The 19,036-nt window shown below is 57.4% G+C and overlaps 4 protein-coding genes and 1 long non-coding RNA gene across 12 annotated transcripts; 4 read left to right on the plus strand and 1 right to left on the minus strand.

Moving 5' to 3' along the window:
* The first annotated feature begins 2,571 nt into the window (after nucleotides 1-2,571).
* TTC36 (tetratricopeptide repeat domain 36) lies at nucleotides 2,572-3,672 on the plus strand. Of its 2 annotated transcripts, none has more exons than XM_054803443.1 (3): nucleotides 2,572-2,738; nucleotides 2,879-3,119; nucleotides 3,202-3,672. In XM_054803443.1, exons 1-3 carry the CDS (start codon nucleotides 2,700-2,702, stop codon nucleotides 3,468-3,470), a joined length of 549 nt encoding a protein of 182 aa, XP_054659418.1. In that variant the 5' UTR covers nucleotides 2,572-2,699; the 3' UTR covers nucleotides 3,471-3,672. The 2 variants fall into 2 exon arrangements, with proteins under 2 accessions (XP_054659418.1, XP_054659416.1); XM_054803441.1 differs by having other exon boundaries at nucleotides 2,575-2,738; nucleotides 2,931-3,119.
* Nucleotides 3,673-3,820: 148 nt separating this feature from the next.
* TMEM25 (transmembrane protein 25) lies at nucleotides 3,821-6,308 on the plus strand. Of its 3 annotated transcripts, none has more exons than XM_054803435.1 (7): nucleotides 3,821-4,056; nucleotides 4,148-4,266; nucleotides 4,351-4,635; nucleotides 4,869-5,159; nucleotides 5,237-5,521; nucleotides 5,623-5,718; nucleotides 5,808-6,308. In XM_054803435.1, exons 1-7 carry the CDS (start codon nucleotides 3,977-3,979, stop codon nucleotides 5,879-5,881), a joined length of 1,230 nt encoding a protein of 409 aa, XP_054659410.1. In that variant the 5' UTR covers nucleotides 3,821-3,976; the 3' UTR covers nucleotides 5,882-6,308. The 3 variants fall into 3 exon arrangements, with proteins under 3 accessions (XP_054659410.1, XP_054659411.1, XP_054659412.1); XM_054803436.1 differs by having other exon boundaries at nucleotides 5,623-5,709; XM_054803437.1 differs by having other exon boundaries at nucleotides 4,163-4,266; nucleotides 5,623-5,709.
* A 135-nt stretch (nucleotides 6,309-6,443) lies between these two features.
* On the minus strand, nucleotides 6,444-10,401 carry IFT46 (intraflagellar transport 46). Of its 4 annotated transcripts, none has more exons than XM_054803439.1 (11): nucleotides 10,214-10,401; nucleotides 9,927-10,136; nucleotides 9,708-9,850; nucleotides 9,553-9,627; nucleotides 9,347-9,440; nucleotides 8,888-9,016; nucleotides 8,348-8,466; nucleotides 7,854-7,920; nucleotides 7,629-7,689; nucleotides 7,260-7,345; nucleotides 6,444-6,875 (listed from the first exon to the last, which is right to left on the minus strand). In XM_054803439.1, the coding sequence occupies exons 1-11, from the start codon at nucleotides 10,268-10,270 to the stop codon at nucleotides 6,780-6,782; spliced, it is 1,137 nt and encodes a 378-aa protein (XP_054659414.1). In that variant the 5' UTR covers nucleotides 10,271-10,401; the 3' UTR covers nucleotides 6,444-6,779. The 4 variants fall into 4 exon arrangements, 2 of the variants coding, with proteins under 2 accessions (XP_054659414.1, XP_054659413.1); XM_054803438.1 differs by having other exon boundaries at nucleotides 8,348-8,469; XR_008574116.1 differs by having other exon boundaries at nucleotides 6,813-6,875; nucleotides 7,260-7,392; nucleotides 8,348-8,469.
* On the plus strand, nucleotides 7,418-8,980 carry LOC129196253 (uncharacterized). The gene is made up of 5 exons (XR_008574117.1): nucleotides 7,418-7,726; nucleotides 7,899-8,059; nucleotides 8,138-8,195; nucleotides 8,574-8,764; nucleotides 8,858-8,980. It is a non-coding gene; the product is annotated as an uncharacterized LOC129196253 (long non-coding RNA).
* Nucleotides 10,383-18,982, plus strand: ARCN1 (archain 1). 2 transcript variants are annotated; one of them, XM_054803433.1, is made up of 10 exons: nucleotides 10,383-10,507; nucleotides 12,086-12,349; nucleotides 13,040-13,219; nucleotides 13,469-13,674; nucleotides 14,189-14,350; nucleotides 14,715-14,880; nucleotides 16,158-16,305; nucleotides 16,607-16,715; nucleotides 16,867-17,071; nucleotides 17,360-18,982. In XM_054803433.1, exons 1-10 carry the CDS (start codon nucleotides 10,505-10,507, stop codon nucleotides 17,447-17,449), a joined length of 1,533 nt encoding a protein of 510 aa, XP_054659408.1. In that variant the 5' UTR covers nucleotides 10,383-10,504; the 3' UTR covers nucleotides 17,450-18,982. The 2 variants fall into 2 exon arrangements, with proteins under 2 accessions (XP_054659408.1, XP_054659409.1); XM_054803434.1 differs by lacking the exon at nucleotides 10,383-10,507 and adding an exon at nucleotides 11,829-11,984.
* The last annotated feature ends 54 nt before the right edge of the window (nucleotides 18,983-19,036 follow it).

Below are 19,036 nucleotides of genomic sequence, written 5' to 3' on the forward strand. Positions count from 1 at the left end.
TCTCTCGAAGGCAGACAAGTTTTGGTTTGTTTTTTTTTTCCAGTGGAGGGGGGAATGCGGGAAGCACCCTGGCTTTTCCTGAGCTGTCCCCGCGGGTAGATCTGCAGCGGGTTGGAGGGGGCTGCTCGGTGGCAGCATCAGCAGTCAGTGGGAAAGGGATGGGAGCACCCCAAATCCGCACCCGTTGCACTCCCAGACCCCTTCCCAGACCTGGGGATGAAACACAGCGGCACTCGGAGGGTCGGGAACTGCCAGTTTCCTTTCGTTATTGCACTGTGTGGCGATTACTCGGTGATAACTGTTGAACGGAAAGTCGAATCGACGCCGCATTTGTTACTGAGACGATGTGATGCACTGACAGTTTGGGAACGCACATACCTTGAGGAGGCCGAAGAGCGTGCACCCCGGGGAATCTCGGCCCCGTGTCCCCACAGCCCGGCCGCTCGCGGTCCTTTCCCTTTCCCGTTTCTGACGGCAGTGCTGGGGGACAGCCCTCGCCTCGGCGAAGCCCGTGAATTTATCCCAGTAGCTCAGCTCCGCCACCTCCCCGTCTCACGGAGGAGGGAGCGTCTTCCCCGGCAAGCGGATCCCTTCTGTCTGCCCAGCTGCGGGAAAAGGCTCCACTGGGAAGCACTGCCCGAAGCCGCCCCGCAGGGCGAGGAGGGTTGAGGGGAGCGGCATGCCGCGGGAGCCCCCCGAGAACCCAGCGCCAGGCATCCCTCCTCCTGCGAGGACCGGCCGAGCCTGCGGGTCCGGCCGGCTGTCCGCTTTGCTGCTATACCTGTCGCGGCTGCCTCGGCGGGAGCCGCTGTGGCCAGTGAAACTGCCCGTTACCCCCTCCCCGCTCCCGGGAAGCTGCGTCGCGCCTCGCGTGAGCCCTCGGACCCCGCGGGACGACCGGGGGGCCGCGGCAGAGAGCGGGTGGGCTCACCTGCCCCTCGACCCCGTCCTACCTGGGCGCCTGGCGGCGAGTGCGGCGCAGCTTCCCCGTGTATGAATGTATATTTTATAAGGACTGACGCAGATCATGGTATCTGAAAATACTAAAAAAAAAAAAAAAAAAAAAAAAAAAGGAAAAAAAAGGAACCTTAGGGCGTTTATTTTTCTTTGTACAAACCGCCGTGGGGTTTTTTGTTGTTTTTGTTTTCAAAGGAAAAGCGGGTCATTGCAAAGGGCTGGGTATCTTTTCTTTCTGGTTTTCTTTCATTTCAAAGCAATACCAGGTTCTTCAGCGAGACGGTCTTTGTGCAGAATCATGCCATTCAAACCCATACTACTGGTCCACTCTCGACACTCGCAAGTTGTTGGTTTTTGTTTTGTTTTGTTTTTTATAACTATAAATATGATATATATAGGAACTAATATAGTAATGCACCGTGTAATGAAGCCTAGTTCAGTATCGGTCCATGGCTTTTAATTCTCTTAACACTATAGATAAGGATTGTGTTACAGTTGCTAATGACGGACGGGAAAGCCACGCCGTGCGTTCCCCACCGGCCGCAGCTCCGGGGGCAAGGGCCGGGCCGGGAGCGGGTGGCTCGGCCTTCCCCCGCCCTTCTTGTTACCAGTCAGTACTTGTACAACTCGGTTTCTTCCTTTTCTTCCTCTCGTTTTGGTTATGAATGTTGGGGTACCACCTGCATATAGGGGGGAAAAAAAAAAAAAGAAAAAAAATGTGCTCTGTGCTTTCCTGGTATCTTTTTAACGAGGTACAGTAGCTTTGTCTATCAACCGAGAACTATACTTGTGGTGTTTCTTTTATTGAACTTAACAGTCTCTTTAGTAAATACAGGTAGGTGAATAATTGTTTCAAAAAAAAAAAAAAGGAAAAAAAAATAAAAAGCTCTGCAAAGGCAAGGTTATGTTCTAGAAATACATTTCTTGACAACTTATCATGTATAACAAATCTCTTTTTTTTTTTTTTTCTTGTGTTCTTCCAAGCTTCTGGTTGTTTTGTTGTTGTTTTTTTTTTAAAAAAAGAAAAAAAGAGGAAACGTGTCTAAAGTACATCAGTGTTAACTCCCTGTCACAGGGAAGAAGGAAATACTTTAATAGTTTAAAAAAATGCTGAAAGCTCTGCAAAAGACTGAATGTAAAAATAAAAAAGTGTACATAGTTGTAAAAAAAAACAAAAAAACAAAGGAGTTTTTAAACATGTTTATTTTCTATGCACTTTTTTTTATTTAAGTGATAGTTTAATTAATAAACATGTCAAGTTTATTGCTGCAGAGGGCTGCTCTCCATTTCTTCTTGAGGCTTCCCCCCCGCCGTGTCACCACGACCCTTCCTGGAAACTACCGGTAGGGACAGAGCCCCAGGCCAGCGGCTGCTGGCGGGGATGCCCGAGCGCCGCGTGGGGCCTTCGGGGCCACTTTGCCGGCCCCGGACGGCAGTGGGGTTTCGGTGGAGAGGCGCTTGGCTCTGGCCAGCACACACACATCACCTTGGGGAGCTGCTGGGTCTTCCAGTTGGGCCGCTGGCCCTCCGGGAACCGGCCAGGCGGCGGGGCCTCGCGCCGGGCTGGGATAGGATGGGGAAGGGTGGCAAAGCGGTGCCGGCGGTGTGAACATTAACCTGCCGGAGGTCAGCCCGGCCGCGGGGTCTCGGCGCAGAGGGCACCATGGCCACGGCGAACGACAGGGCTGTCCTGCAGACCATCTTTAACCCCAGCACCCCTTTTGGGGATATCCCTGGGCTGGATGAGGAGGAGGACGACGACGCCAACGCCCAGGAGGAAGGTGAGGCAACGCCACGTCGGCTTCTCGCTGGAAACTGGCAGCGGGGTTCCTGTGCCGCCATGGGGTGGGTGGGCAGGGGAGGGAGCAGGGACCCCAAAGCCAGACCCCGGTGCCTCTGGTGTCTCCTCGGGATGTCCCAGGGCTGGTGTCAGCCACTTCCCCAGCCAAGGGCTCCCCTTTGCGCCGCCGCAGAGGAAGCCTTCACACCAGAGCTGCTGGAGCAGGTCCGCGACCTGGAGCTGCAGGGGGTTTCTGCTGCTGAGTCGGGAGATGTGAGCACGGCCCTGGAGCGGTTCAGCGAGGCCATCCGCCTGCTGCCCGAGCGCGCCTCAGGCTACAACAACCGGGCCCAGGCCCTGCGGCTGCAGGGGGACGTGGCAGGTGAGCAGCGCCGGCGCTGCCGTGTCGCCGCTGGTCCCCCGGTACCCCCAGCCTGCCCCGACGCCTCTCTCCCCCCGGCCAGGTGCCCTGCAGGACCTGGAGGCGGCCATCCGCCTGAGCCGGGGCTGCGGCCGTGCCGCCTGCCAGAGCTTTGTGCAGCGCGGCCTGATCCACCGGCTGCAAGCTCGCGAGGAGGATGCCCGGCGGGACTTCGAGCGAGCGGCGCGGCTGGGCAGTGCCTTTGCCCGGCGGCAGCTGGTGCTGCTGAACCCCTACTCGGCGCTCTGCAACCAGATGCTCTGCGAGATGCTGGGACGGCTCCGCAACCCCAGCGGCACCGGGAGCGAGTGAGATGGGCAGGGGACGGGCAGAGCCGTGCTCCTGGGGTGGCCCAGGCAGGCACATCCTGGCCGATGGAGAAGATCCATCTCTGGTGCCGGAGATCCTGTTCCTCCTCCTCCCAGCTGACAGCTGGGAAGTACCAAAGTGTCTTGGTTTTGTCTGAGCTCTGCTCCACCCCCAATAAACCTCCCTGTGGGCTCTGCTCGCGGCATTGCTGGCGGTTGTGGTGTTATTCCCGTGCATGGGCCGCCCTGTGGGTGCGAGGTTGGGCTGAGTTCCCCCCCCACATTAAGAAGGAAGGTGGGGGGTACAGGGACGTTCATCCCTGCCCTGGCTGGGTGGTCTCCGGCCACTCCCCTGTGCGCCACAGCCATAGTGGGGCCCCGCTCAGGGCTGGACTGACCTCACCGCTGCTGCGGCGGCTGCGTGCAGCACCAGCCCCGCTCGGGAAGGCGGCTGCGGGGCCCCAGTGAGAGGGATGCTCGCAGCCGTGCCGGGGACCGCCCCTGCGCCGCATGCACAGCCCTGCATGCCGGGGCCCAGGCGCAGAGCCGCACTGCGGGCCAGGCTGGACGCAGCAGCAAAGATGCTCCAGGTAAGGTGCAGCCTGGCTGCATCCTCCGGCCCCGCTGCGTGCTGGGATGCCGGGGGCCCAGCGCGGGGATGGTGCCGTGTCCCTGCTCCAGCTGCCTCTCTCCTAGAGCTGAGTGCAGCCGGTATGCCATGGGGCGTCCCAGGGGCTGGCCAGGGACTGCCCTCGCCCGCCTGCTGTTGCTGCTGGGTGTCCCGGTGCTCTGCTCGGCAGGTGAGGCTGTGGTGAGGTGCAGCACACGGCTCCAGCAGCAGGACCCTGCTGCGGGGCTCTGATGTGCCACGGGCTCTCCGGCAGGGCTGGGGGAGCTGGGCCCCACCATCGATGGGCAGCCGCTGGCAGTGTGCACGCTGCGGGAGGACGAGAGCCATGCCTTCACCTGCCGGGCCCCCCGGCCAGCCCCTGGTGCTGCCCTGGCATGGTACCTCGACGGCCGGAAGCAGGAGGCAAACTGCTCAGCCACCGGCACTGCCAGCACCCTCACCCTCACCGCCCGGCGCACCGACCGGGAGCTCAGCTGCTCCCTGACTGACCCGGCCTCTGGGGAGACCTACAACACATCTGTCCTCCTTGACGTGCAGTGTAAGGTCCGCGGCACTGAGCGGGGCGGGGAGGGTGCGTGGGGCTGCTGCCCAGCCAGAGCGGGACTGTGCCCTGCATCTGTCCCAGTCGTAGCGGGGCAGCACATTATCAGTCCGGTGCAAACACGGGTGACGAGTGCTCCTGGCCCCTGGCGAGACAAATCCTGCTCCCGGCTGTGCTGTCCCCCTCCCTGTTCCCTCCTGCCCATCTCACTGCCTGTGTTTGTTGCCCAGATAAGCCGGAGATCCTGCGGGCAGATGCCCGCTACCAGGAGGTCGAGGGCGCCGGGCTCCTCCTGGTGCTCTTTGTGCTCGTGCAAGCCAACCCGCCCGCCAGCGTCACCTGGGTGGACCAGGACGGGCGTGTGATGGCCAACGCCTCCGAGCTCCTCCTCTTGGGTGCCACGCGCTACCCAGGACTGGCTAACCACTCGCTCCACGTCCACCTCGGTGCTGCGGCCGGCAACTTCTCCGTCAGTGCTGCCAACAGCGTGGGCATCACCACCGCCTCCCTCCTGCCCCCAGGTAGGTGCTGGGGGGTGGCTGGGCGCGGAGCAGCGGCCCTGTGGAGGGGTGCTGAGGGAGCTGTGCTGCCCGTGCAGGTCTGCTGGATGCCCGTGTGGAGTTGCCCCTCCTGGGTGTTGCTGTTGGAGCGGCCCTGGCCCTGGCTGCCCTGCTCAGCCTGGGCTCCTGTGCCGCCTGCCTGGCGTGCCGCCGGGCCAAGCCGATGCCGGGTAAGGGGCAAGCAGGAGAGAGCAGCCCGCCCAGCCCGTGTTCCCGCTGCAACGGCTCCGAGCAGCTGCAGCCCCGGGGCACCCATCTGCCCCGCCAGACACAGTCGCTGCCGCCCAACCTGCGCCTTGGTGACCTCGTGCAGGGGGCTGGAGGTAAGACCCCAAGGTGTTGGTGCAGAGGGAGACGCGGGGCCGCAGGTCCTGCCTTGGTCAGGGCTTGGTGTCCCAGCTCTCGCCCCTTTCCTTCTCCACAGCTTCCCCCAAGGATGCGGGAGCCAGTGCTGGGGGAGAGGAGAGGGCCCTGCCAGGGCTGGAGAACTCACTGGTCCTCAGCAAGCTCGGTGAGACAGGCGAGTGGCCCCCAAAACCATGCTGCGGGGACACCGGCCTCTGCAGCCGCCCCAAAAGGCGATGGCGACAAGCCGTCTTTGTCCCGCAGGCTTTGTCCAGCTCCCGATATCTGGGCGCATCTACAAAGTGCCCAGCACGAGCAGCGACGAGATCTGGCTGTGAGATGCGGCGCGGTGCCTGTGAGCCAGGGCTGTCCGGCACCAGGTATGTAACCAGCCTCCAGAGAAGCACAGCACCAGGGTGCCCGGGCAGCCGTGCCGGGCGGTGGGCACCGGGCCAGCCCCCGGCTATACGTTAAGCTACGCACCGCAGGTTTCGGTAGCTGTGCCGTTAGCCAAGGCATGTTTTTATGTAGCCCGTGCACTTTACAAATAGACAATGGTAATAATCAAAGCTGTTTATAGCCAGGCTCTGCCAAGCTGCTAGTGCTGCAGCTCCTCCCGGGCGAGGCCAAGCACCAGCCTTGCTTTAGCAGGTTCGCTGCCTGATCCTTGCCGCCCCTGCCAGAGCCGCGGCAAACAGGCGTGCAGGCAGCACAGCAGGGACCGGAGAGAGTCGTCCCAACGGCAATAAACTAAACTCAAGTGTCTGTGTGGTGCCGCACTGGTTATTTCTCCTTGGCAGCAGCTAAGAGGCTGGAGAATAGAAAAAGGGGCTCAATAATATGGGGCAGAGGAGATTTGAGATCCCCAGATCAGAGCTCGGAACACACTGGGCAAATCTGAGTGGTGTGTCCGAGCGTGGAATTTATTCCTGCTTGCTTTAGCACGCATAGCGCATGCTCGAGGAGCCTCTGCTCCGACGCACCTACGGCACAGGGAGCCTCTTGTCGGGAAGAGCAGGCTTTATGCTGAACTGCTTGGGGGCAGGTCTAAAAACAGGGGGATTGGGCAGCTTTCACCATCAACGTGACGAGTCAAGTCCTACTCTGTGAATGCAGAACAGATCAGGAGCCTCTATAAAACCAGGGAGGCTTTTGAAGCGCTGCGCGTTGCTTTGGTCAAATCTCAATGTCCGGCAGCAGCCGTTGGTCCAGACGATGAGGGCTTAAGGTGAAGCTTTAAGTAAAGCTTAACGCTTCCGCATCTGCCGCTTGCGAAGGCGGGTTGGACGGCGGGCTCCTGCCCTTCTTCCCCTCAGCCAGGGGCTTGAAATGCTGCAGGGGAAAGAATGCGTTAGTGCAAAGACTCGCCTGTCATTAGAGTACACGTGTGCATCCGAAAACGCAAGCCGCTTCTGCTCTGCATGAGCTCTGGGCTCAGCAGTTGCCTGACTTTGGTGGGAAAAGCGTTCTGGGCTCATGCCGGACTGTTAAACAATGCGGCGCCCCAGCCTTGCGGCGCATCCGAGACTTCTTGTGTAGGGAAGGAGCAGTTTCCCTTGTGTAGGGAAAAGAGCAGCTTAGAAAACGTTCTTTGGATCCCCTTACGGCAGCCTGCCGGCCCTTTACAAACACCCACAGTGCAGCAAAGCCGAATTAAGGAGAGCAGCTTCACGATCCTTCCAGCTGGGTGAGCGGTGCTGGCCTGGAGCTGCGTACCTGTGAGTTCTTGAACTCCGAGTAGAGCGAGAAGAGGACGTGCAGAGGCTGGATCCGACTCTTGTACACGGGGATGTCCAGAACGGCTACGAGTGAGAGTAGAAGCGTGGGACAGCATCAGGGCCGCGCCAACCTGCACGGAGGCCCGTAAGCAAAGGCTGAGCATCCCTCTGCCCGTGATTTACTTGGGCCTTCGCTCACCAGAGACCGCAGGCGCCTGCGGTACAAGAGCCTGCTTCCTACGGAAGGCAGCAGAGAATGATCTTGGCTAGCCAGGGCTGAGCCTGTACCTAGAGGTGTCTCGCTTTACATGGGACAGTGCCAGGCCAGCAGTATGCTTGTGTCATCGGCACGGCCTCCCTCGCTTACCGCATATCATGTCGATGTATTCAGCCAGGTCACAGTTCATGTCTGCAGTCGGGAGGCCCACCTGGAATGGATGGGGCTGTCAGCTTTGCTCCCACACAGTAAGTAGGAAAAAACCCGACGGGGCTAAGGGCAAAGAGCTCGAAATGGAGCAGGAACCCATCTTTCACGGAAGGTGGTTTCCACCATCACGCACCGAGCTAGCTACTCATTGCCCAGACAACGTACCTTTCCCAAGAGCTCCTCAAATTCCGGTGACCATTCCTGCATCAGGGTCTCGATGTCGGGCATTGGCCTGGCCAGGGAGGAAAAGAACATCAACTTCAGGAGCGCACGCAACTGAAATGGTTTCCTACTGCTGGACCACTGGGAACAGGACGGCCTCTGTTCAAACCAGCTGAGAGCGAGCTGCATGTCTGCCGAGGGTCACTGCGGTGAGTTTTTTTGGTATCAAAACAAGCTACGCGTGCTAAGTCGCAAGTTCTGTGTGCTAACTGTTAAACTAATTCAAGTTACGCAGGGAAAGAGAAGTGCAGAGGGGGGAAACGGAGCATCCCGCACACGTGCATGGTAGGACTCCCCTGAAAACCGGCGTGTCTTCTCCCCCGCGGAGAGATGTTGATTGTTTTACTCAGCGCTCCTAGACTTTGCTACCAGCCTCCCACCAACCTGAGCTTATGCCGCACGAGTGTGCGTGAGACAGAGGCGACGTAATGGCTCACCTGGTGTAATGGACTGTGGCGGGAGGTTTGCAGCGGTGCAGCTCGCTGATGCTTTCGATCCAGCTGTCAATGGCCTTGGGGTTCTTTTCTGCATTCTCCAAACTCTTCACTTTTATCTGCTGCTAAAAACAGAAATATAAACCTGGAAGCGCTTTGTGGTGTCTGGGGGCTTTTTTGCAAACCCCATGTTCGCTCCCGATTAACGAAGTCTTTTTCTTTTTCCTAGCCGCGCTACACCAACCGATTTCTGCAGGCAGAAGAGCGGCTGGGAGACAAAATGCAGAGTGAAACCAGGTAGTGACAACGAAAAGGAAACAAAGCTTCACCCGAAGCACACAGATCCACAGCCTCTACCAAGACTTGCCTGAAGCAAGACTTAGACCCATCGCAGTTTAAAGCCATAGATTAGAGGAAAAGGTCAGGTTTTGCTGCTTTTAAAGCCAAGTTGTCAGTTGTGCTGCAACGCTATAGTTGCACAGACAAAAGTAAGATGCAATGTTTTTGCTCCAGCCAGCGTGCAGCAAGTGCCCTGCAACTCACTGTGACGTTGTGCTGCTTGGAGTTCTCTGTCAGCCAAAGGGAGAGCACGGTGGGATCCGACTGCTTGGTCGACGGCTCGTCTAGGACCAGCAGGCCAAGGTTGTCGGGCTTGCCGTCGGGACGGGGAACCTGCAGATAGGCAGAGACCCTGTTTTCTACGGGAGTCTGAAGCGGGGAAAGTTGGGGCTGTTTCATACAGAGCCTCCCTGCGGTTTAAAAATCAGACCCTAGAAGGACGCAGCCCTCGCCCCAAAAGACGCATGCGCTGTTTGAGAGGTGACTGAACAGAGCGTGGTACCCCAAGAACGGTATCTCCGGCAGTGCAGGGCAAGGGTGCGCACCGCCGCAGGGACGGGCCAGCCTCTGGGCCATACGGCCTGACTGCCCTTCTCGCACTGACGCCGCGTTCTCTTTGGGCTCGTGCGGCGGGAGGTACAGAGGAACCTGAAGAAACTGTACCTTTAGGAACGCGTCGATGTCTCCCACTGCAGGAATAAAGTCTGGGATAAAAGGCTGCAGTTTGTGCTCGATCTCTATGGTTTTGGGAGTGTACCTGGGGAAAGAACACTGCCACGGCGTGGGTGACCAGCAGCTGCCCTGCGAAACGTGCCAGGATAACTGGCACAAAGGCGAGCCGAGAGCGGGCTAAAGCCCCTTCAACTCACCTCTTGATGTACTCAAAGAGTTCTTTGATTTCAGAAGATACGGGCAGGTAGTCATAATCTGTGAGATTGAAGTCACTAAAGGAAGGAAGAGAAAGCGGGCAAAGATTAACCTGGGGTAGGTTCTGTACAAGCAGAGGGCCGGTAGTGCCACTTACCCCTCCAGCGCAGCCCCGTGCTCCTCCGAGTCGTCCTCCGAGTCGGTCTCGGAGGAATCGTCCTCCTCCTCCGAGTCGTCGTCGTCTTCCTCATCCTCGCTGAGAGCAGCGGGGGGCGCCGAGCGGGCCGCCGCCGCCGCCTCCTCCTAGGCGAGAGGGACCGGGCCTCACCGGGCGGCCTCACCGGGCCGCCCCTCCCGTCGCCGGCCCCGCGCCTACCTTACCACCGCCGCCCTCCTCGTCGCTGCTGCGATCAGCGGCGCCGCCGCCTGCCCCGGGCAGCCCCGGCCGGCGGGAGCCCCGGGGGCGGCCCGCGTCCCCAACCCGCGGCGAGCGGGCCCCGGCCGGCCTCCCCGCCGCGCCGCCCGCCTCCTCGGCCTCCGGCAGGTCCAGGCTCTCGTCGTACGGCTGGTTCTCCACCAGGCGGGTCTAGGCAGAGGGGCGCGGTGAGGAGGAGGAGGAGGAGGAGGAGGGGATAGCCCGGCCCGGCCCGTCGCCCCGCTCACCTCCAGCGCCCGCCGCTCCGCCATGCCGCCCCGCCACCGCTCCGCCGCCGTCGCCATGGCGACCGGCCCGCCTCGTTCGCCCTTGGCCGGCTAGAGCGGCCCGGCCTCCGCTGCGCCCCCTAGCGGGAAGGGCGGGGCGGGGACCGCCGGGCCACCGCCCCGCGCGCTGTGCGTGACGGCGCTTCCGGCTGGGGACGTGGCTCGGCGCCGCCATCTTGTGGGGCTGCCCGAGGGGACGCGGAGCGCGGAGGGAGCGAGCGAGCGAGCGCCGAGCCCAGCGCCGCCGCCGCCATGGTAAGGGCCCGCCCGCGGCCTGCCGCTCGCCGCTGCCGGGTACGGCGGGGCTTGGGGGAGCTCCCGCTGGGGCCCCGGCGCCTCCCCGCCCCGGCGCCTCCCCGCCCCGGCTCGTAGGCCCGCCGCTCGCCTAGGCCCGGGCGCAGGCCGGTTGCTGGAGCCCCGTGGCCTGGCGGGGCAGAGCAGGGTCTTCTGCCGCCCGGGGAGTCGGGGTGGGGGCCGTCAGCCTTCGGGAGGCAGCGGGGGGGTCGGGCGCGCCGTCTCCGCCCGCGTCCGGGGCGAGCAGGAGGCGAACGGCGGCGGAGGACCGCTCACAGAGCCGCGGTGCCCCCTCGGCAGAAGAGCTGGGGGCCGCAGCCCTAGGTACGCGGCATTACGCTTGTTTTAAAGGTCGTTTGGGGTATCGGGGCTGTCCCCTCGAGTGCTGGGTGCAGGCAGGCGCGGGCCGTGGCCGGCTGCTCCCGTGTCGGTGTAGAGTGCAACGCTGGGAGCTTTTTCTCTCTCGGAGTTGCTCCTGCTCTTTACTGCCCATCCACGGCGGTGTCTGACGGCGGTCTCGGTCAGCAAAGACTGGCACACGCTGCTCCGCGGAAGGGTAGAGCTGTGCGTTCATGGTGCAGCGGGGGATCCTCGGTGCCGTCTGGTTCTCTCGCACCGTGGTCTGAGTACTTTCGGGGAGAAAGATTATTTCCGACCCGTAAGTAATTTAGAACGTGTTTGGCCCCGAGCGGTCAAGCTGCGGAGCCCCAGGGTGGTCCAGAGAGAGCCTGGCACTCTTATCAAGGTCCGCACGCAGAGCGCTGTCTACCCGGGGCCGAGGTGGGACTTGAAACAGGTCTGTGTGTGAGAGCTTTTGGTACTCGCCGTTGTTAGACAGCCATTAGTAGCGGCGGTTGAGGATTTAAAGGATCTTAAGCGCAGAAACTGCCTTGTTCCAACAAAGTTAATTAAGGAGCTGATCTATGAGAGAGAAACGTGAAGAGGACGTATCGGTAGTCTGAGAGAATGAGAAAACTTAGGCTGGCCATTGCCTTATGATCTTTTTATTGTTGGTGTGATAACATGTCTGAAATGCCCAGGAGAGTCATCCATGGGCTGCAATTAATATAGCTGCCAATACTTTATTAACCTGGCTTTTCTGCAAACGTGGCATTGGGAAGAAACGTCACGTTTTACAGTATTCCTCTGTTTAGTTGTGAGCTGGGGCTGGACTGACAGAAAACTCAATAACCTAGAACTTCCCCTAAGGCAGTTTTCGGGGGGGGTGGGGGGGGTGTCACACCCCTGCGTGTGTAGGAGCAGGCTGATTTGCTGCGTCTGCCCGACGGGATCACCGAGAGCTTTCGTTCAGAACAGCACGTGAACTGGAGGGAGAGAAAAGCAAGATCTGCTCTGTTCAGTTCCTGGTGCCGGTCCCAGAAAAAGACTTAAAATCACGTTTTAAGGAAAATCAGCTGACTGCGCGGTACACGTGAAGGTGAAATGTAGTCGGAAGCAATCCTTTCCTTAAGCGAGCCGGGCTCGCAGAGGCTGCGCGGTGTGGGAGGCCTGGCTAACCGGCGCTTGCCTTCTCCGCAGGTGCTGTTGGCAGCAGCCGTCTGCACAAAGGCGGGGAAGGCCATCGTCTCCCGGCAGTTCGTGGAGATGACTCGGACCCGCATCGAGGGGCTGCTGGCGGCTTTCCCAAAGCTGATGAACACGGGGAAGCAGCACACCTTTGTGGAAACGGAGAGCGTGCGGTACGTCTATCAGCCGATGGAGAAGCTCTACATGGTGCTGATCACCACCAAGAACAGCAACATCCTGGAAGACCTGGAAACACTCCGGCTCTTCTCCAGAGTGGTAAGGATCTGTCGCTTAATGCTGAGTTGGCAGGCGTGTAGCCCGAATGAGTGCCGTTGTAAGGGAACCTGTTGGTGAACTGGTGCTGGAGCGCTGTCTGCCTCCGCCCGGCAGCTGGATTTTCCAGAGCCTCTTCCTGACCTGGAAGCGAGCTTTGAAGTTTTGGTGGTATTTTTGAACAACGCGTTAAAAAAAATAAAATCTTTGGTTGCAGTTTAGTTGGTGAGATCAAAGGGATGATGTTGTAAATTTAGCGTTACATATTCTCTCTGCTTTTAAGAGAACACCCGTATTCCTTCTAAAAGCAACGTGACATTACAGCATGTGATTGTTAGAAGTACAGCGCTACTTTACGTGCATTTCTTAGCAGCAAGTTTGTGCACCTGTCTTCACACAACCAAAGGATCTTCAGGAAATTCGCTGGCCCCAGTGTGTGTTTAGATTCCTCCAAGTTAGCGTTACAACTTGGCTAAGAGGTTGTCCAATTCTTTTAGCATAGAAAAACTAATAATGGCAAAACTTCATCTTGTTGTTTATCAACAACGTAAAGTTAGGAAGAGCATCTTAACAGTGCTTAACTGGTCTTGTGTGGAGGGTCTAGCGCAGCTGCGAAGTCCGGGGTTAGTACAAAGAAAGTGTTTACGCAGTATCGTCCTCGGATACTCCATTAAAATGTTTTCCCCTAACTAGATCCCTGAATATTGTCGAGCTCTGGAGGAGAATGAGATCTCCGAACACTGCTTTGACCTGATTTTTGCCTTTGATGAAATTGTTGCCCTGGGCTACCGTGAGAACGTAAACCTGGCGCAAATTCGGACCTTCACCGAGATGGACTCACATGAAGAAAAGGTGTTCCGAGCAGTCCGAGAGGTGAGCGGGGAATAACTGCGAGCCTGGTACGGGCTACTCTGTCTGGGTAGCGCTGCTCTTTTCGTGCAAAGGTGTTACACCGCTTTCAGAGGGGTTGTAAAACATTATTCAGCTTTTTGGTAAACTAAATCCCCGTCTCTTGTTTCCTTTGTAGTTTGCAAAGGGTTTACGAGGAAGTGTACTTAGCTCCTGTGCAGAATAAGATTGAGATTGCAAAGCTCTAAAGGCCTCTCTCCTCTTTTGCTTCAGACTCAGGAGCGCGAAGCAAAAGCTGAGATGCGCCGTAAAGCGAAGGAATTGCAGCAAGCCAGGAGAGACGCAGAGAGACAGGGCAAAAAGGCACCCGGGTTCGGTGGCTTTGGTAGCTCGGCCGTGTCTGGGGGTACAACGGCGGCGATGATCACAGAGACCATCATTGAAACGGAGAAGCCCAAAGTGGCGCCCGCGCCTGCCAGGTACGTGTACGGCAGGGGGCAAACGTTCCAGGCTGAAACCACGTGCCCAAATAAAGGCTCTCTAACGTGAGGTTTTTGTCTGCGTAGCCCTCCCATTTGGTCACCGTACAGGTAGAGGTGGTCGTGCCTCTGCAACGCTCCCCCTTAGCTTTGCCAAGCTGCGCGTGTTGACCTCTGAGCCTTTAACGTGGGTGCCCGTATGCCGGTATACATTGCGTATTCTTGAGATACCCTCCCCCTTTTATTATTGAGGACCATTTGCGCTGTGTACCGCAGCAGCGTCCCAGGATACAGTTGGCTTTCTGGGCTGCAAGGAACAGAATCCGGATCCAAATTATAACTTGGCATCCTACGCCTAACACCGTCAGTTTCGCGCGCATTCTCCCCAAAAAAAAGGCTGCAGAGGTGAAAGCTATGTTGTTGGGATAGCCAGGTTACGACACTTGAAGACAACCAAGGAAGGAGGAATCTGTGGCCCTGAGCTGACTTGGAGATTCTTGTGCCTTTTGTTTAGGCCTTCAGGTCCCAGTAAAGCCTTGAAACTCGGCGCTAAGGGGAAGGAGGTGGACAACTTCGTGGACAAGCTGAAATCAGAAGGAGAAAATATCATGACTTCCGTAGGCAAGCGCTCTACAGAAGCAGCCAAAGTTCTTGCTCCTCCCATTAACATGGAGAGGTAGGTGTTGCCCTCGCTTTGCAAGCGGTCTCCTCCTCACAACTCTCTCTGTGATGCACGTGTCGCTTCGTGAGCTTTATAGTTCTCAGAGCAGGCTTTTTCCTGCCGCTCAGGTCATGTGTGCTCACTTGGTCCGTTCATTTTAAAAGGTGGTGGGCAAAATCTTGTAAAGCACAGCAGCAAAAAAAGGAGATAGCTAGTTCAATTCAGATTACACGTCCGCCATGCCATCTGTGCTGTTCTGTTTGGGGCCATCGTGCTCTTGGGAGCACTTGCTCGTGACATGTAGCCTGTGTCTCACCTTGCCTGTTAGATGCCAAGTGTAGGACTTGAGATATTTGGGTTTTTTTCCTGTCCTGTCTAGCGTGCACATGAAAATAGAGGAGAAAATTTCCTTGACTTGTGGCCGTGACGGGGGGTTGCAGAACATGGAGCTGCACGGCATGATCATGCTGCACATTTCCGACGAAAAGTTTGCACGGATTCGCCTGCACGTAGAAAATGAAGACAAGAGGGGAGTGCAGCTACAGGTAAAGCCTGTTTGGTGTCCCGTGCTGACAAACGTGCTGTTGCTGCTCTCTGGGGTAAAGTTTTGGAAGTACTCAGGTGTGTTGCTGTCCTACGTTCTTGTCCAAGCCTTCGCAGCAAATGCATTGAAAGTGGGAGTAGTCACTGCAGACCGCATAAATGCAGGGCCAGCTCACACTCAAAAGACTGAAGTTCACTTGAGAAATCGGGTCTTGCGCACTTATCTTTACTGCACTTGGAGCCTTATCTGTCCAGTAACGCACGTTGGCACGCTGTCTGATCTCACTTGGACTTTGCAGCAGCCTGGTGCCTTGCTCAGCGCTCCTCTGCGTGAAGCCAGCTTTGCTTGTTGAGCGGGAGCGTTAGAATTAAGTTACTGTGCTAGCGAGGAATTAATTTATTATCTAGAAAGCCGTTTCTTCTCGAGGTCGCTCGTGTTCTGTCACTGCTGCCTCCGAGACAGTTCCTGGAGCCAGAGCCCTTGATCACAGTCAGCGATAGCAGCTCAGAAGATGCTTAGAGACACGTCCTCCCCTTTCTCCCTCTCCGTTTGTGTGACCTTACTGGGCCCTGGAGATTGCGCTGCTTTGATACACTCTTTTCCTCCCTCCTCCTCCTCACCAAAAGCTTTTCTATACATGGCTGGCTGCAGGTCTGCTTATATAGCAGGAGGTTCCTTATCAGCGCATCTCGTGAGTGAGTTCCTGACGATGCTCCCGGACGAGATCAAACCCAGTGCTGACTCCTGCCTTTCTGGTTAACTTGCAAAAATCCTCAGCTTCTAAAAAGCAGCTTGCAAAGAGAGAATATTGAAACCGAGTTTGGCTGCTGTCATACGTGTGCACTAAGGTTGCTGAGGGAAGTAGTATTTTTGTGCTTTGGAGGTGTTCTTCCCAGCAGCATTAGGTTGTTTTTTGTTCAAGAGAGACAGCTGATACGGGTCTTTGGGATGGTGTCTGAGATTTTAAGAGCTGTTCAAGTCGTTCTCTAGGTTATCAGCCCAGGAGGTGCCTCTCTAGGGTCTCTGGCACAGTGGCCAGTAAAAATCACGGTGGTGTGGATTCTTCTTGGCAGATCAGCATTTTCTGGAAGGAATCCCAGTTCAATAAGCAGATGTGCTCCGGCTGGGCTTCTGAGCAAGGAGCGAAACTGATTGCGTATTTTGTTGAGGAAAATACTCTGGGATGCGTAGGCCTGTCTTAGTAGAACCCTCATTACCTACATGCGGTTCTTTCCTTAGGCTTAAGAGTTACAGCTCGGGTATATGTTCCCCTTTCAGACTCACCCCAACGTGGACAAGAAGCTTTTCACTGCAGAATCGCAGATTGGTTTGAAGAACCCTGAGAAGTCATTCCCTATTAACAGTGACGTGGGCGTGCTGAAGTGGAGGTTGCAGACCACGGAAGAGTCCTTCATTCCATTGACAAGTGAGTGCGAGCGTGTGTCTGGGGGCTCGGGCAGAAAGAGGCTGATGTTCAGCCACAGGCTTGCCGGCTTCTAGGCTGGAGCGTGGCACGTTGCAAGATGTTGCAGATACCACGCGTCTTCTGTTGGATGGTACCTGTTCTCAGCAGCATGCGTTTTCTCTTGAAGAAAACGAGAAGCTTTTCTTTAAGTCAGAATTTCTTGGGGATGGCTCTGCCGCGCGTTTCGAAGGGCGGCATCTTTTGAGAGCCCGTGCCACGTAGAAAGCCGGCGTGGTTCAGTGTATCGTTTCTGTGCCCTCAGTTAACTGCTGGCCGTCAGAAAGCGGGAACAGTTGCGATGTTAACATTGAATACGAGCTGCAAGAGGAGAGCCTAGAGCTGAACGACGTGATCATCACCATCCCCTTGCCGTAAGTAACGCTCCTCGTCCGGGCGGCGCTAACAAGTGCCATCCTGGATCCCGTCGGTTCCTTCCCCTCCCTGGCCGCGCTGACGGGCTTGACAAGCGTTTTCTTAGCTCCGTGCGGATAAGCTATTGTAGCCTCTCGTTGCCTGCTCTAGGTCCGGTGTTGGCGCCCCGGTGATTGGGGAGATTGATGGCGAGTATCGCCACGACAGCCGGAGAAATCTCCTCGAGTGGTGCCTGCCAGTGATAGATGCCAAAAACAAGAGTGGCAGCCTGGAGTTCAGCATAGCAGGGCAGCCAAATGACTTCTTCCCCGTGCAAGTCTCCTTCATCTCCAAAAAGAACTATTGCAACATACAGGTATGGTGGCTGCTGGTGCTCCGCAGGTGCGATGTCGTTCTTGCCTCAGTCATCCGCCGGCTAAAGATGGCCGTGCTGGGGCGTGTGGGCCCTGCATAGTGAAGGCACAAAGTTGCCTCTGCCTTGGCTGGATTTGGGAGTGCCAGCGGATGCTTCCCAGAGCTTGTCTGCATTTTCGGGCCTGGGTTGATTCTGTCCTCGTGACCGCCCCGGCGTCAGAAAGCACCACGTAGCCGTGGTGGGGAGTGGCGTTCGATGCCGAGCTAACAGTGCGTGTTGTCTCCACAGGTTACCAAAGTGACCCAGGTAGACGGGAACAGCCCTGTAAGGTTTTCCACTGAAACCACCTTCCTGGTGGACAAGTACGAAATCCTGTAATGCCAGCCGTGGGGAATCGCAAAGGAAGAAATTTTTAAATTAAAAAAAAAAAAAAAAAAGCCGAAGTTTATTCTGAATGTTGGGAACGCCGCAGCCCCCTCTCTGCTAAGACACGTGGCTCTGCCTGGCATCTGCAGCGTTCCTGGGTCACAGACATTTTTGGCAGAGAATTGACGTGCTCATGGGGGGAAAGGCTACAAATTTCTTTGGCAGATTTTTACTGGCCGGCAGAAGAGCAAGATCTCCACAGAGAACCTGGTTTTGACACGTCCCTTTCTCCCCTGAAGATGACCGGAGCTCAGTCCCAGAGCCTACCAGACATCGTTCTCTTCCTTTCTGAAGCGTTCACGCGCTGTTCCGTTGTTGGTGCTGCCATTTTAATTTTTCCTCGGCCTTCAACTCTCGTTTCCATTGGTGAAAGCAGGCATTAAGATAACAGCGTGCCGGGGGCGCGTTGCTTCTGTCTGGTAGGAGTGGAGCAAGCTGGCCTCACTTTCAAAGGTCAGGGGGAGGTGGGGGGGTTCCTAGCAGGGGCGTGGGGTGGGGAAGAGGGCCTCGGGGTGTGGGTCCTGCTGCCCCACACGCTTACTGCTGTCTCTCCAGCCCGGGGCTCACCTCACTGGCTCGCAAAGGGCTCCGAGGCAGCGCGGGCTGCGGCTCTGCATGCTCTAGCTCCTGCTGCAGTTGGGGGAGAGCGTCCAGGAGGGACTGCCCCCTGCACCGGCGGGCTGGCTGGCTGGCTGCTGCAGCTGCGCTCAGGCTGGGCTTTGGAGGCAGTTTAATTCGGTTAGACCCAGCTGCGTGTCCTTCCCCAGGGCCCTTTCAGGTTCTTGGGAGGTTGAAGGCTTTGCCTGCCTCCGTGCAGAAAACGTGGGGCTGCTCCGAGCGCGAGCAGCGCCCCAGCGCATGTGGTCCTCCTCCCGCTGCCTCACGAGCATTATTTGCCTCATCTCAGACCTGTGCTCCCCTCAAAACTCATCTCGTGCTCGGCTCGGGGCCCATCACTAACAGCTTCACCGGCCACCAGCGAGGTCCGCAGGGGAGCACAGATGGGAAGGAAGCGCCCTAAAAACGCGTGTACTGCGCTCCCAAGAGAGCCCTTGTGGGGGAGCGAGCGTGTGTCTGCTCCCGTGGGGGTCCTCTGCCAAAGAAGTTGGTGGTGTCTCCTCTGTCGGCAGTACCCCAAGGGAAATCGACCCCGATCCCCGTCCTGGGGGGGGGGGGGCGGGAGAGCAAACCCTGTTCCCTAGCGAAGTAGGCGATGGATCCCCTTTGCTCGGTCGTGTTCGAGAGTTGCTTGTCTGTAGGATTTTAAAATGGAGTCGAGGTTAGTTCAAGCATTGAAGGAGCTTTTTTCTTTCCTTTTTCTTTCTTAAATTCGTTGGAGGGTAATATTTAAACCGAGCCGAGATTCTTCCCCCCCCCCCCAACTTTTTGTAACCCTGTACGATACTGGCCTAGGGAATAGAGCACATTCCAGTGTACACAGAGAATACCAAGTCTTTAATCAAATAAAGAGTATTGTAAAAGGAACCGGCTGAGGGTCTTGGGGTCTTCTGGGCGGGCAGAGCGGCCCCTGTGGCCGGG

Source organism: Grus americana, chromosome 24, assembly GCF_028858705.1.
Source record: "Grus americana isolate bGruAme1 chromosome 24, bGruAme1.mat, whole genome shotgun sequence".
Classification (NCBI taxonomy): Eukaryota; Metazoa; Chordata; class Aves; order Gruiformes; family Gruidae; genus Grus; species Grus americana.

What these genes read in the sequence shown, in the direction of transcription:
- ARCN1 (XM_054803433.1), top strand. An exon ending in CCTCCCATTAACATGGAGAG is followed by an intron (nt 14,351 to 14,714) that starts GTAGGTGTTGCC and finishes TGTCCTGTCTAG; the next exon opens with CGTGCACATGAAAATAGAGG. An exon ending in ATCATCACCATCCCCTTGCC is followed by an intron (nt 16,716 to 16,866) that starts GTAAGTAACGCT and finishes TGCCTGCTCTAG; the next exon opens with GTCCGGTGTTGGCGCCCCGG.
- TTC36 (XM_054803441.1), top strand. Translation starts at nt 2,621, where the DNA reads ATGGCCACGGCGAACGACAGGGCTGTCCTGCAGACCATCTTTAACCCC. An exon ending in CGCCAACGCCCAGGAGGAAG is followed by an intron (nt 2,739 to 2,930) that starts GTGAGGCAACGC and finishes GCGCCGCCGCAG; the next exon opens with AGGAAGCCTTCACACCAGAG. An exon ending in GCTGCAGGGGGACGTGGCAG is followed by an intron (nt 3,120 to 3,201) that starts GTGAGCAGCGCC and finishes CCCCCCGGCCAG; the next exon opens with GTGCCCTGCAGGACCTGGAG.
- IFT46 (XM_054803438.1), bottom strand. Translation starts at nt 10,270, where the DNA reads ATGGCGACGGCGGCGGAGCGGTGGCGGGGCGGCATGGCGGAGCGGCGG. An exon ending in ACATCGACGCGTTCCTAAAG is followed by an intron (nt 9,017 to 9,346) that starts GTACAGTTTCTT and finishes GCCTATCTGCAG; the next exon opens with GTTCCCCGTCCCGACGGCAA. An exon ending in ATACATCGACATGATATGCG is followed by an intron (nt 7,346 to 7,628) that starts GTAAGCGAGGGA and finishes TCTCACTCGTAG; the next exon opens with CCGTTCTGGACATCCCCGTG.
- TMEM25 (XM_054803435.1), top strand. Translation starts at nt 3,977, where the DNA reads ATGCACAGCCCTGCATGCCGGGGCCCAGGCGCAGAGCCGCACTGCGGG. An exon ending in TGTCCTCCTTGACGTGCAGT is followed by an intron (nt 4,636 to 4,868) that starts GTAAGGTCCGCG and finishes TTTGTTGCCCAG; the next exon opens with ATAAGCCGGAGATCCTGCGG. An exon ending in CAGCAAGCTCGGTGAGACAG is followed by an intron (nt 5,719 to 5,807) that starts GCGAGTGGCCCC and finishes TTTGTCCCGCAG; the next exon opens with GCTTTGTCCAGCTCCCGATA.